We start from the raw sequence: 15,321 nt of genomic DNA, 5'->3' as shown, positions 1-15,321 counted from the left end.
TTGAACCCGGTATTGACCTTGGCCTAGATCCTGGACTCTGTTTAGTTCTCAGGTTTTTCCCAGCATCAGATCCCATATCTTACACATTAAGTCCTGGGGGCAACTAGAGACGAGTAGATGTGTTCAGTCTCTCAATCAAGTGAAGGCTTGGCTATAGGTAAAAATCATGGTGGAGACTGAGGTACAGGACCTGAAAGTAAACTTGTGATTATCTGGGATCCTTATAGGAGACCCTGCGAGACACGTAATTGTATTATTAAGTGAAACTGATGTCTCTCTCCAGGACAGAAGAGATATTTTAATCAATTCAGCCTTTGCTAGATCTGGTCCCTGCAGGTGTAGGGGAATTTGTTGTGCCTTCAAATTTGCTGATAGGCTTTGCTCTGCAGACCATTTCAATAGCCAGATGCTGCTTGGAGTGAGCATTTGCCTTTCTGTTGTTTTTTTCCCTTTTTTTTTTCTTTTGAGGAGTAGTTGTGGGTGTTCTCCCTGGTGGTGAGAGCACTGGGGTTCTGGGATGTGACAATTAGAAGCCTCCTGCCCTTAGGCAATGACCCAGCTGATATCCAAGAGGGTCCAGTTCTTCACCAAGATCCAAATGTTGGTATTCACATGTGCTGGAGACCTAGGCAGGAGTGCAGTGGTCCATCACTGCCCTACCAATCTTTGAGATCTCTGATGATGGAACCTGGGCTGCTTTTCGCAAGAAGTGTGTTGACCAACTTAAAAAAAACAAAAAACTACATACGAAAAAGTTTGGGTCCATGACCTGCAACCAGGGGAAAGTGTTGCTGCAAATGTAAAAAAATTAACTTGACTAGCATGCAGTAGTTCCTAAATATCATTTTGGCTCAGTTGCCTGGCCTTCCTGTTTACCAGATCTGTCCAGAGATGAAGACAGGAGTCTAAAGACTTGGCACCACATCACCACTTATCACTGAGTGAACTGCTGGGCACACTCTGATTTGGTTGCAACTGCCTTTTCCTGAAGATAAGGATAAAGATTTCTGGGAGGAAGACTGGGGTTAAGTTGGCTGTAGTAGTCTGACCCCTGTTGTCAGTTTGTCCATAGATGAAAACAATACAATAACTGACCATTGATGCCCCAGAATACTTGCCAAAGGTCCAGATGGAACAATAAAGGGGTATTCTTTGAATCTGAAGAGTAAATGGCTATCCAAAGTCTAATGCTGGTACCCTCTTTTGCAGTTTAATAAAATCCTTTAAGAAAACCTTTGGTATATACGGACCAAAGATTAATGTGACAGATCCAACCTCCTCTGAGCTTGAGACTCGGGGGAAACAGTTCTAAAGATGGCATCACCACCAGAAACGTATTTGCCAGCTAGGGATTTTATGGCACCAGAGCCACTCAGCCAAAACACTCTCAACTGCTCGGTGAGGCTCTTGGTTACTACAGTGACTCCCGCCTGCCACTGGAAGGGACAGTAGGTGGCAAGGGAAGAGGTGAGCAAAGCTAGAAAGATACCAGTGGAAAGGAGGCCCATGACTGGCCACTTACTGTGTGTGTGTGGGGCGGGGGGGTTCCTCTAGCTACCCAATGCTGGGGGGGGCACCTTTGGCTACCTATACCGTAGGGCAACCCGTCGTGATCAGCGGTTTTCGCCCCCGCGAGGGTCAATGGAGCTGCGGCGGCTAGGCGACCCTGGATGCCACATGCGGCTTCTAGGGCCAGCTGAAACGACACAGTAAATCAGGATCGGAATGCTGCATTTGCGCAATCGGCAGTAAACGCGCGCTGCTAAACGCTCCCATTCATTTGGTAAACGCCGCCAAGCGTCTGTGTGAACGAGCCCTTTAGAAGCTTTAACCTGCTCACCAGCTACCTAAAACCCCAATCCTTGATAGTTTATTGTGACAATCCATTCACCTAACCTGTGGTTATAATGTTGTGGCTGACGCCCACAGAAATGCCACATGCACTAATCTGAACTGCAATGTTTCTGCATGGTGGGGAGATAATTGCAGGAATGTTATGTCATGAGCTCAGGATTTCACATTGTACAGTGAGGCCTCTCCTGATCACACATAAAGGACACCAACTACAGAATGTGTGCAGACAGGTGGAAGAACCCCTCCTGCTCCCTCTCCGGGACAGTCACAGAACACAGAAGCCCCCAGGTGTGGGATACTGGGCACCGGGTGACAGAGAGGGGGACGGGGGCGGAGCGAGGGCGGAGCAGCAGATCTAGCAGAAGCAGCTCTCTGTGAAAGGATTGGATGACGGAGGGAATAGAGGCGTGGCGTGTGGCCTGGGCTCCCCTCTACACAGCAGCCCCCAGGTGAGGAGAGCCTGGCACCGGGTGACAGAAGGAGGAGGGTGAGGCGGAGCGATGGGCGGGGCCTCCACACATTCACCACACGCACCGAACAAGCCGCAGCAAAATGGCGGCACGGGGCACCGGGTTCCCCCTCGGCTCCTCTCTGGGGCTGGAGGGGTACGGGCCCCCCGGAGTGCCGGCGATAGAGCCCGGCGAGGTGAGGCGGAGGCTGGAGGAGACCCGCCGGGAACTGGCGAACCGGAGGAAAATCCTGATCCGGAACCTGCCGGTAGACTGCTGCAGCCAGGTGACTGTGTGCGGTGCGGAGGTGGCGGCGCCCCTGCATGAGGGGGACAAGTAGTGCGGGGTCCGGGGAGGCGACATCTGCTGAGACGGGAAGAGTTTGCTGCGTCTTTACTCGGGGAGGGAGGCTGCTGTCACTTTATTTGGGCAATGTTGCGAACTTGCTACTGTCCCTTGCATGGGGAGCTTGCTGCCCCCCCTCACTGCTGGGCACATGGGGAGCTTGCTGCCCCCCCTCACTGCTGGGCACATGGGGAGCTTGCTGCCCCCTTCCTGAGGGGCACATGGGGAGCTTGCTGCCCCCTTCCTGAGGGGCACATGGGGAGCTTGCTGCCCCCCTCACTGCTGGGCACATGGGGAGCTTGCTGCCCCCCTCACTGCTGGGCACATGGGGAGCTTGCTGCCCCCCTCACTGCTGGGCACATGGGGAGCTTGCTGCCCCCCTCACTGCTGGGCACATGGGGAGCTTGCTGCCCCCCTCACTGCTGGGCACATGGGAAGCTTGCTGCCCCCCTCACTGCTGGGCACATGGGGAGCTTGCTGCCCCCCTCACTGCTGGGCACATGGGGAGCTTGCTGCCCCCCTCACTGCTGGGCACATGGGGAGCTTGCTGCCCCCCTCACTGCTGGGCACATGGGGAGCTTGCTGCCCCCCTCACTGCTGGGCACATGGGGAGCTTGCTGCCCCCCCTCACTGCTGGGCACATGGGGAGCTTGCTGCCCCCCCTCATTGCTGGGCACATGGGGAGCTTGCTGCCCCCCTCACTGCTGGGCACATGGGGAGCTTGCTGCCCCCCTCACTGCTGGGCACATGGGGAGCTTGCGCAAAACTTTGCGCGTGCACAGCGTGGTGCGCCCGAAACAAACGCAGTGCGACGAAAATGACACACCCGATGCTCCTATAAGGTCGCATGGTGCGACGTTAAGTTTGCACCCCATGTGACCTTATAGGGGCATCGGGTACGCCTTTTTTGTCACACTGCAATGCGATGTTTCACGTGCACTGCGCTGTGCGCGTGAAAAGTGTTGCGCGTGGGACTTTGCGCGCGAGTGTTAATTATCACTCCCAAACAAAGGGCTTTTCGCAAGCGTGCTAACACTTAGCACTGCTTTGTGAATCAAGCCCAAGGGGTGTTTGCTGCCTGCCCCCTTTACTGTGGGACACATGGGGTGCTTGCTGCCCTACTCCCTTAGTGAGAAGCAAAGTCCTTCTTATACCCCTTTGGTGCACTTGACCCTCTCAGGGTTTCAAAGAGCTGGCAGCTCTTTGAGCGACAGTTTTTCCTACTCTTGGGTACCGGGAGAAGTTTCTTCCAGAATGGAGGGTTCCAGAGTATTGTGCCTCACAGAGATGTGTATACTTCAGAGGAGAGGTGACTACTGACTCTATGGTATGTACTTCTGAGAAGAGGTGACTCCTGTCTGAATGTTTGGTGGCTCACCTGAATGGGTTCCAGTATGTTGATTCTCCCTGACTGTGCCATAGGGGCGACTGACTGCCTTTTAGACTGAGGCTCTTGTACTGGTGGTTGTCCAATATCTGAGGGAAACAGAGCAATCTCATACTAGCTGTCTCACTGGTGTGACTGTCATCTGACTGAGTTCCTCAGAGGGTTGTTTGTTACTTGGAGTACTAGAGGAGTAAAGATGCCCATACATCAAGCAATGTACGGGCAGATTGACGATTGGACAGATCTCTCTCTGATCCTAGAGATCTGCTGCTTGTAACATGTCCTGTTCCCCCAACCGGGGGGTGGCATTTTACATTTGGGGGAGGAGTGCCAGCAGCTGGGGGTCCATCGTTCATCCCAATATTTAACACAGTTACCTCCATGGACTCGATCAAGCACTTTTGACCCAGATTTTCCAATCTGCTTGATCAATGCAATCAACTGATTTTGCCCCGAAATACCCAAAATAGATCGAATCATTGATCAGGTGGACATGTTACAGCACTGATTTTCATCCAGCTTGATTTATCAAATTGGATGGTCGGTCGGGTCGCAATTTGATTAGTTGTATGGCCACCTTAACTGTCACCTCACTGAGAGACTAGAGTCTTCTAACCAAGCAGAGTCCAGTAACTGACAATTTTGTGTGACGAATGGGGGAATTGAGTGAGGAATTCAGAGCAGTGACTGTTCCTGAATCTGGAGTCTAGGGGAAGAGATTCTGTTCTAGCATGGTGACTATTTTGTGACTGACCAGTGGGGATTCCACATGCGGTGGCTGCCCGTGCGGTGATTGTACCCGTAGCAGTGACAGCCTTTGGAATTAAACGTCCTCTGTGTGGTATACATTATGAAAGGGATTCCCAGATGCGAAGGCTGCTGTAATAACTCTCCACTTTCTTGTACCTGTCACTATTGCTTTTCGAAAGAGAGAGACTTAATTGCCGTTCGTTCGCTGGGTGTCACAAGCCACTGCAAATGTGTGTCTCACAAAAAACCTTTCTATTTCCTGTGTTTCTTGGGTATCTTCCACGTAAGGCCCATTGCAGATGAGCGTAGGAGCTGTGCTAATACTGAGCTTGTTGTCTCTGGTCATTGACCTAGCAGACAGTAAACACTGCAGTAGAAATATCACTGTTCTCCCTCCCTGTTTGCTTTATTGACTCAGGTATTCAATATATCTTGAGCTGTCAAGGGTTGGCGTTTGTTTAGTTGTTATGAGACAGTTGCTGAAAAGGATGTATTTTTGTCCTTTATCGTTCGTGGGGAAAAAAAGTGTTTGCCTCAGCAGACTATATACTGATAGCCACTGGACTTTTGACACGTTTACATACGTTTTGACAGCGGGTTAGGTGTTTTATATGCAGGTACACTACTACTGACTGATTTTTAATACATCAATTGAATGGACCAACATTGCAGGTGGTTTATTGAAGCAGATGTGCAGCTTCTTGGTGTCAGTTTCAATTATTCAATACAGTTCTGAGAAAGAATATGTTTGCTGCAGATGACAGCATGCTTGAAGTTATGACTGTGAAACCTCAGTGTTACCGTCCCGTGATCACTTGCATTGTCAGTAAATTGCCAGTCTGCTAGATCCTAGGTTTTCAACTCCTAATTCGTGTACCCCTGGCCCTGGGGGTATTTTTGTTAGGCACAAGGGGTACTTGAACTGGTCATAGTCTCTCCTTTTTATAGTAATTTTTGAGAGTAAAAAAGAGATTATCATATAAAAGACCCATGAACAATTGGACAATTTTGAATAGATCCATATAAAATATAAATTTCTTTCCAAGTAAAATTCACTGTAAATGACCCCCCCTCCTCCCTATAAATACCGTCACAAACTGTGGGTAGTAAAAAGGTGACAGATTTTGGACTAGTCCATCCCCTCAGGGGGGATTCTCAGTTTTACTTTTAATTTGTACTAAGGAACTCCTTTAGAAATGATCTATACAAAGATGCCGGCCAGCGTCTGTACACATCTGCACGCTCTTTTGGCAATTGGACTGAGCAACTACCATTCAGTAAGTGCTTTTGTAAATAAAGAAGTATGTGGCAATCCCCCCCCCCCTCATGAGGAAATGGATCAGTCCAAAACCTGTCAGATAATTACTACCTACTGTAAGTGGCAGCAACATAGGAAAAAATGTAATTTATCGTGTATTTTACTCTGGGAGAAATCTACCTTTTACATGTATGTATTTTAAATGTTTACATTTTTTTGCAATAGTGGTCTTTTAAGTAAAAGGTAAAGCAATGTTAGTAAATCCTTAATACACAGTTATGGAGTAGTCCTAACAAATAAACGTGTCAAGGGCAGGGCTGTGGAGTCTGTCCAAAAATCATCCGACTCCTCTGTTTATGAAACCACCGACTCAGGTACCCAAAATGGCTCCGACTCCTACCAGGGCTGTGGATTTTGTACAAAAATCATCTGACTCAGACTCCTCAGTTTATGAAACCACTGACTCCAACTCCGGGTGCCCAAAAGTCCTGGTCAAGGGGTACTTGAAATCATGTTAGCCACAAGGGGTGCATTACCACAACCGTTATTTATAAAGGGATGCATGCTATACTAATGTTGAGAAATACTTTCTGCTAGATCAATCTGTCAGTTTTTGGCTAGAGTTTTAATTCGGGGTTGCCCAGTAAGGACACTATAGCAGTCGATGGGGCAGTTTTATCTAAACCAGTATAAGGAAAAATGGAGGTGCATGAAAGGAACAGTTATTTAGAGCAACAAATCAGAAACCATGATGTAAGTGGTAATGTTTTCTTGCACTGGCGTCAATAAGTCAGTCTGAAATGTGCATTAAGTAAAACAGTGGCAGAGATGAGCTTAAAGGGGTTTTGTGTTATTATAAAAAACAAACAAGCTGACAATTACCTGGGGCTGCTATCGGCCCCCTGCAGCGGTAATGTCCCGCGCTGTTTTCCTCCAAGCAGACAAATAATGCTTGCTCCCGCTGGCATCATCTGGAGCTTTCTGCGCAGGCACAGTACAAAGTTTTCTTGTGCTGCGCCTGCGCAGTAAGCACCCGATGACGCGCGCAGCGTAATTACATGTGGACCGGCAGCAGGGAGCGGAGCGACAGAGGAGGACGGCGCGGGACATTACTGCTGCAGGGGGCCGATAGAAGCCCCAGGTAAGTGTCAGCTTGTTTTTTTTTTTTTTTACCACAGAACCCCTTTAAAAGACAACTGTAGTGAGAGGTATATGGAGGCTGCCATACTTATTTCCTCTTAAAGAGACACTGAAGCGAGAATAAATCTCGCTTCAGTGCTTATATTCAGCAGGGGCACGTGTGTGCTATCCCGCGGCTAAACGGGGGTCCCTTCACCCCCCAACCCCCCCCCCCCCCCTGCAAAATCAACGACCAAATTGGTCGTAGATTTTGCTGCTGCTGGAGGCAGGGCTAACGGCTGCAGCCCTACCTCACAGCGTGTCTATCAGTGGCGCATCGCCGCCTCTCCCCCGCCCCTCTCAGTGAAGGAAGACTGAGAGGGGCGGGGGAGAGGCGGAGATGCGCGCTGACAGATGCGCGTGGGGCAGGGCTGCGGCGGTTAGCCCTGCCTCAATCAGGAAGTGATAACCCCCCCCCCCCCCCCCCCGCTGCACGGAGGGGATTTTGAAGGTAAGGGACCCCCGTTTAGCCGCGCGATAGCGGCGTTTTAGCAGGGGCACACATGCCCCTGCTAACTATGAGCTCTGAAGCGAGATTTATTCTCGCTTCAGAGTCTCTTTGAAGTGGACCCAAATTAAAAATACAAGATTTCAGAAATAAAATCTATTTTCTAAATTATAATAATAAATATAGCAGCCTTTTTTTCAGCTGCATGATGACAAATATAAAATATTTCACATTTATTGGAGGAACCCCTCCCTTCCTTTCAAATTGCCGGGATTTTTCTGGCAAACTGGTGGAGTAGATGGTGTCCAGCAAAGGAGGAATTGCTAATGGCTGCCCCCTGTATAACCCTAGCTATGAAAAGAGAAGGGTGAAAAGCATGCACTGAAATGATCATAGGTTTGAAGGAGTGTTTATTTATCTTTGTATGTGTCACAGTGGTGCAACTAAATATTTTTAATTAAAAAAAATGTTTGGTTTGGGTCCGCTTTAAGCGATATCAGTTCAGTGTTCTCCCCAGAAATTTTTTTCCAGTCAGGTGGCATGAAAAGGTAGCCAGGTGGGGCGAGATGATAGAATGCAGGGCCGGCGCTTCTCTGCACAGAAGGAGGTGAGCTGATAACAGCCGGTGCTCACCAAACTAGCCAGGTGGAGCACTCGGCTAAAAGAGCCTGGGGAGAACACTGTAGGTGCTTGGCAGCCCTGCTGGTCTATTTGGCTGCAGGGGTGTCTGAATCACACTAGAAACAAACATGCGGCTAATTTTGTCAGATCTGACAATAATGTCAAACACATCTGCTGCATGCTTGTTCAGGGTCTGTGGCTAAAAGGGGCAGAGGATCAGCAGGACTGCCAGTCAACTGGTATAGCTTAATAAATAAATATGTCAGCCTCCACGTACCTCTCACTAAAGTTGTCCTTTAAGAGCAGGAACTTTTGTTCAGGTTTGCTTTAACACTTTGTAGACGGTTGCCTGACTCATGTTGTCCAGATGATTAGAGAAACAAATTACTTGATTAACAGCTTCAAATATAAAGTATTATCTTTTATGACAGTATAATGGCCAGGCTATGGAAAAAAAACTTCTCATTACACAGTAAAGCATATAAGTATACCTTGTGAAAATCCAGTTATGATGCACAGTGTTTACAGGTGCAGAAATTGCTCTTTCGGAGAAGATTATATTCAAGTGGAAATCTGTATTCAAAAATTATCTACAATTAGCCCTCTTTCAGATGGACGACTGAACTGCACTTGCCGAGCAGTTCAGCATCCCATCTGCTGCTCATGAGTGCAATTTGAGGCCTCGTTCACATTGCGTTTCGTTCACGTTGGCTGTTTTTGGAGGAGTTGTTTTTTTTTCCTCCTCCAGGCGCTTGGGTGGGCGATTCGTTTTTGTGCAGAGCGTATTGCTATGCACTTTTCTCGAGCGTTTTTTTTTTTTTTTTTTTTTTTTTTATTCACTCTTTCTTTGACCAAGGAAAAAATAAATACAATGTATTTATCCTTAAAAACGCGAACACAATCGATACACAAAGCAATTTTGTGAGCGTCTAGCGTTTCTCTTACACATTCCATTGAGGCGGCTTCTCCCCAAAACTGGCCCACACACCACTTTACCGACTGCACATAGCACGACCCGCGCTAATATGACCCTTCTCATATACATTTATTGCACAAGCGTTTGGTGGGCAATTTTTAAAATTCGTCTGCGTGTAATCCCCCCCCCCCCTCCTCCTCCTCCCAAAAACGCCTACAGTGTGAACGAACCCTGAATGGCAGTGGTTGTAACATCATGCATGTCAGTGCTTGACACGCGGTGGTGTTACCCGCTCTGATGTGTCTTTATGGGGGCATCCTGTCCAGTGCCGGTACCAAGTGCTAGCAAGAGCCTGCTTGATGCAGGAGAGCAGCTGACAAGCGGTGAGTTCACGGCCTGTCAGCTGCCCATCTGAAAGAGGCCTCACAGATATTAGTAGATCTGGGATACCCAGTCAGTGTCTCTCTGCCGTGTTAGGACTATTAGGTGCTCCTGACCACTTCTGTCCCTGCTGGGGCTGAATAACATCCCCCATGCCAGCTGGCACTGCTCCATATAAGGGCTAAGTGTTTTTTTTCAGGCTGCTATCCTCTTCTTCCTTGCCTCCTCTGCTGTCACTTTGCATAGAGGAGAGCAAGCCTGAAGCCCTGTCTGTTAGCCGTAATGTGCAGCTCTGCAAGCTTGTGTGCCGGATACTTATTGAAGCTCCAACAATGACTCATTGCACCCATTTCCATCCCCAGCATCAATCACACTTTCCCCCTCCTCCATAATTTTCATAGACAAGCATGCATCCCCCCCCCCCCCCCCCCCAGAGCAACTCAACAAGCAACTCGCAGCAAAGAGCCTCCAGCAGCAACTTGCGATATGTCAGTGTGGAAATTTATGTTAGTTTGTCAAGACTTGAAAAGTTGGGAACCATGGAACTTAGGGGATACTTATGTAACACATCACCACATCCTTGAGTTCTACCCTTACCCAGCATACAGACAGCTGTTTGAGGCTGTACTTGTATTTTGAACCCCAGCTGGTATTGGTGACCTGACAATACTTTAAACAGATAAATATAGAAATATGCAAAGCTAATAGCCTTAACTTGTGGTCAGTGTGCTTTTTAGCTGCTAAGATGGCCATTCACAGGATTAATTTCCAGCAAATTGAGTCACTTTGACCAACTGATAAACTTTCTGACAGTTTAATTGAAAGTGTGACCAAGCGTAGAATTAGCTTTATGTAGAGTGAGGAGAGGATCAGTCGGGAGCTAATGGCGACACAGGGTTGCACTGCATTAAGTAATATGGTGCTACTAATGCAAAGTTTGATTCTCGAGAGACGTGCAGTGACTGCTTCTGAGTAATCGTATGCTGCGTTCGGCTGCTATAGACTCCTGTATGGATATCCTTATTTTAATGTTTAACCTCCCTGGTGGTATGGACGGACCTGACTTGTCCAGGGAAAAATAGCTTAAAATGGTATGGATGAGTCAGGCTCGTCCAGCAGTTCAAAGGTTCTGTTCCTATGCGAATTTCTGCATGTGAAAATTCACTCACACGTTTTCTGCCTAAAAGTTGAAAAGTGGGGAAATTGTGGCCTGGCAGAAAAGGTAAATTTTTTTTTTTTTTAATTTAATTTTTTTTATACATGATTTTGTGTTTGAAAATGTTATCATTCTCAAATGTATACTAGACCCTTACTTGACACATTTTGTTAAGTTGCAGGCAAAAATGTAAAGAAAATGAATTGTACTAATTTTTGCACAGAAATCCAGCAGAAATTGATCCCAGGGAGGTTAAAGCGTACTTAAAGCTGGGATTGAAATTTAAAATTATACATCTACTTCCGTGTACCTTTTTTTTTTTAAAGGACACATCCGAGTTCATTGAAAAAAACATCCACTTACCTGGGGCTTTCTCCAGCCCCTGCCAGCCATTCTGTGCCCTCGCTGCAGCTCCGCTCACCGCCGGTGGCCCGGGGTCCCCTCCGGAACAGGATGTCCACTGCGCCTGCGCAAGCGGCTCTTAGTCGCACTGGCCTCATCCGGGCTGTACTGCGCAGGCGCAATAGTTCTGCACCCGCACAGTACAGTCCGGAAGACGTCAGCGCCTCCAGTGAGCCGCATGCTAAAGCACAGGAGAAGCCGACCCGGATGCTGACCTGGCGAGGTCGGCATCTCCACCAGAGGAGACCGGGAGCCACCGGAGCTGCGGCATGGGCATAGGACGGATTCATGGGGCTGGAGGAGGCCCCAGGTAAGTGGATTTTCGGACCTTCCCTTAAGCAACAAGAGTTTGTCAAATATACTTTGGCCTGGTGCACACCAAACGGTTTTTGAAGCGATCCGCAAACCGCTTCTGCCTTGGAAAACACTTGGCTAATGTATTTCAATGGAATGGTGCACACCGGCGGTTTGGTTTTTTTAGCAAACCGCAAATGTGGCTCCTGCAGCACTTTTGCAGTTTGCATAAGCGTTTTTACCTCGATGTAAGGTATAGGAAAGTGGAAAACCGCTCTGGAAAACGCTAGATCAGAGTGGTTTTCAAGGCGTTTTTGTTAACAGCTTTTACTGTAACAATATATGAAATCTGCTACACAAAAACGTTCACAAAAACGCTAGGCATGTTTAGAAAAGTCTCTAAACATGCCTAGAATCGCTCTGAAATCTGCTCCAAAAACCTCTAGCGTTTTGAGGATCTGCTAGCGGTTTTGGTGTGCACTGGGCCTTTCATGGCCGAGGCAGGGCTGTGGAGTTGGAGCAATTTTAGGTACTTGGAGTCGGTGGTTTCATAAACTGAGGAGTCTGAGTTGGATGATTTTTGTACTGGCTCCACAGCCCTCATCCTAAGTACAATACGTATATACCCAGTAGCACAAATGTCGCTCCATGCATAAGCGGCTTGGTGTCTTTGACTGTACGTTTGCAGTATGGTAACGGTGAAGCACAGATGGGAGCGTCACCATGGTGATTAGGAGGGACTAAGCCAGTAGCGTTGGGCTCACGCAGTATCTGAGAAGCCTCTGCAGCATCAAGGGGTTTCCCACAACTTTGGTAAGTATCTAACTTTTTTTTTTACCGTCACAGGTTTGCTTTAAAGCGGATGTACAGGCATTAACCTACAATAAAAACTTGTTTTACTACTCAATGTCTTCTGCAATCCATTTTTAAAGTCTCCATATAGGGGTAGTTTTTGACATGTTTGATCAATGTGGATAAATCTTTAAGTGATCTCACATTTGCCTGTCATTTAAACGTTAAACTGAATATGCAGAGTTTATTGGATGACAGGGCCCTCAGGAGAGTTTGTGAATGGTTGCCGAGCAGGTGGTGGAAGTACCATCGGCCACATAGTAGGATAGTGGTTTGATATAAAACCAGCGGTGCAGTTTGGAGCTGCTTCTCCTCACATTGATCTGCAATTGTGGTATAATTGAGTGTTTGCAGAATTCCCCTGTCAGCCGTTTTTGTGCTTAGGATTACTTTGCTTTGCCGTGGCTGAATTAAAGCGAGCAATGTGACTGCTTAAACTGTTAGCTACGATTGGGGTTTTCTTGTGGTACAGTAACACTTTTCTGGTTACAGGAAGTGAGCGTTATTACACAGATTTTTCCAGCATGTTGGCAGTTTCTGTGCAAATAAAACTCACTGCTGTGCTGCATCAGTCTTTCAGCTGAGCCTGGAAGATCGATGGCTTGTGTTCTAGTTGCTTTGGAGGGTGGGACATCTTCCTGCCTGTGGGCCTAAAGCGAGGTGCGCTTGCTGGATGACACATGGCTGATACAACTGTTTAGGCTGATAATTTAGTGTGTAGGCTGGTGCACACCAAGAGCGGTTCTGAACGTTTTTTAAAACTCTTTCAGGGGGAAAACCGATTGGCTAATGTGTGTCAATGGGCTGGTGCACACCAGAGCGGCTCGTTTTTCCCCCAAACGCAAACTTGGGTCCTGCAGCATTTTTGAGATTTCTGAGGCGTTTCTGCCTCAATGTAAAGTATATAAGAAAGTGGAAAGTTTTTGTTACAGAAGCTATTCAGTTACAGCTTACTGTAACAAAATATAAAATCTGCTATACAAAAACGCTCCCAAAAACGCTAGGCATGTTTAGAAAAACTTCCTAAACATGCCTAGAATCGTTCTGAAAAACTGCTTCAAAAACCGCTAGCGATTTTTGATGTGCACCAGCCCTGTGTGTGCTGGTGTCCAACCGAGGTCATCTAAGGATCTTGCATGCAGGACTTTAGCAGAAGCAATGCCAGAGTAATGCCAGTGCGCAAATTTCCTCTCCTTACCCCTCCGGCCAGAAGCTGCCCCACCACCTGCCTCCCAATCATACCTCCTTGTTTCTCCACAGGAACAGGTGTGTCCCTCAACTGTAGCAGATAGAAGCACTGTCCATAGCTCATGCACTGCAGTGTCATTGGAAGGATTGAGCTCAGTCCTGATGGGCAACTTTCATTGAGTACATAGCTGAACTCCTGAGCAAGGATTGACTAGTCTAAACACTCAGGTTGCCAGTGTTGAAAACAAATATTCTTTCTGTAGCATTGAGTGGAAGCCCACTTTCTTTGACTCCTTAAAAGGAACCTGAGGCGAAGGGCGGTTGCCATATTTATTTTCTTTTAAACCATACCAGATGCCTGGTAGTCCTTCTGATCTCTTCTGCTGTAGTAGTGTCTGAATCACACACTTGAAACAAGCATGCTGCTAATCCTTGTCAGATTTTTTTAAGAAATACCTGATCTGCATATGCTTGTTCAGGGTCTGTGGCTGAAAATATTAGGCAGTGGGTCAGGACAGCCAGGCAATGTGCATTGTTTACAAGGAAATAAATGTCAGCCTCCATATTGGCTCATACACATGGGTTACAACTGTTGCCGCAACCACGTGGCACGCGGCACCTCGAACCGTCGCTAATCATAGCCGTCGCCAGGCGATTGGCGTGGCCAATTGCCGGCAACAGCTGTTGCCGCAACTGTCGCTAGTCCGCCGTGTGTATGCGGACAAGTGACAGCAGCCTACTTACTATGGACTGAGCTTCCGGCGGGGGGAGGAACCTTCGGCGACAGCTTCCGCCGCATCTCTGTCCCTCTGTGCGCCGTGTGTACGGCTGCTGCACAGAGGGACCTGGCGACGAGCTGTCGCTTTTTTTCCCCCCCCCCCCCTTTTTTGCCCTCTTGCTATATTTGAGCCTTGTGTGTACGAGGTTTAAGTCTCTTAGCTCTGGTTTCCCCCCCCCCCCCCCCTCTAAAGTTGATGGAGTTTCCTATAAGTCCATGAACTTTGCTGCCCTTTGTCTCAGCATGCAGGGTCAGCTGTTCACTGCTGAAAGTTGCTAGAGACATTTTGCTGATGAGCCTCTTTTCTTCCTTATTGTGGCATATCTACAGTTTTATTGACACTTTCTATGTTTCAGTGTGCATGGTAACAGCATTTGAGCTTGTGCACGTGGGTTTGTATGAAATTATTCAAGGATGGAATCATCATGTTGCTGTGATCAGGACATTTAACTATGACTGTGGTAAGGAGGAAATTGTGAGCTCCCAATAGGGACGGTCATATCTGTGTACTCTAAGGGCTGGTTCACACCACCAGTGTGCACAGGGGGGGGGGGGAGGGGGATACTCTCCTAGTGAGGCTCCCCCCCCCCCCCCCTTGTTCTCCGTTCCAGCGCCATCAGCTGCTGAACATTGGTCGGGGACCATAACAATCCTGTGAGAGCCTCGTGCAGGCATAGCAGTTGCTTTCTTTCAGGGTTAGGCGGAAATAACCGAGCCCGATCGGATCCGCTCTACTGCGCAGGCGCAAACACTGCGTGTTCGCGCAGTAGAGCGGATCCGATCTGGCTCGGCTATTTCCGCCTAAACCTGAAAGAAAGCTGCTGGTGGCTAACAGGACTGGGACGGAGGGAGACGGGGACGCCTCATTAGGATCCAGAGGCTTCCCCCTCCCGAGTTATGTACCTCCCTTGGGCTCTTGAGCTTAAGCGCTAGTGATTTTAAAAGCTCTTGCTAATTCCATATTATGGATGATTAAAAAAAATTGCTCAAGTGAGAACACACACGTGATTTTAAAAGCTCCTGCTAATGTAATCCTAAGCGCTTAGAAAAGCGCTTACATTGT

At 47.9% G+C, this 15,321-nt stretch overlaps 1 protein-coding gene across 1 annotated transcript in view; it reads left to right on the top strand.

Annotated features, from left to right (window-relative positions):
* Positions 1–2,338: 2,338 nt before the first annotated feature.
* RAVER2 (ribonucleoprotein, PTB binding 2) overlaps positions 2,339–15,321 on the top strand; it is a 100,271-nt gene continuing 87,288 nt past the window's right edge. The window contains exon 1 of the mRNA XM_068239309.1: positions 2,339–2,589. Within this exon, the coding sequence (XP_068095410.1) occupies positions 2,407–2,589 (183 nt within the window). The 5' untranslated portion in view covers positions 2,339–2,406. The remainder of the gene's footprint in view (positions 2,590–15,321) is intronic.

Source organism: Hyperolius riggenbachi, chromosome 6, assembly GCF_040937935.1.
Source record: "Hyperolius riggenbachi isolate aHypRig1 chromosome 6, aHypRig1.pri, whole genome shotgun sequence".
NCBI lineage: Eukaryota > Metazoa > Chordata > Amphibia > Anura > Hyperoliidae > Hyperolius > Hyperolius riggenbachi.
Note: the sequence above shows the minus strand (reverse complement) of the source record. Positions and strands in the feature narration are given on the sequence as shown.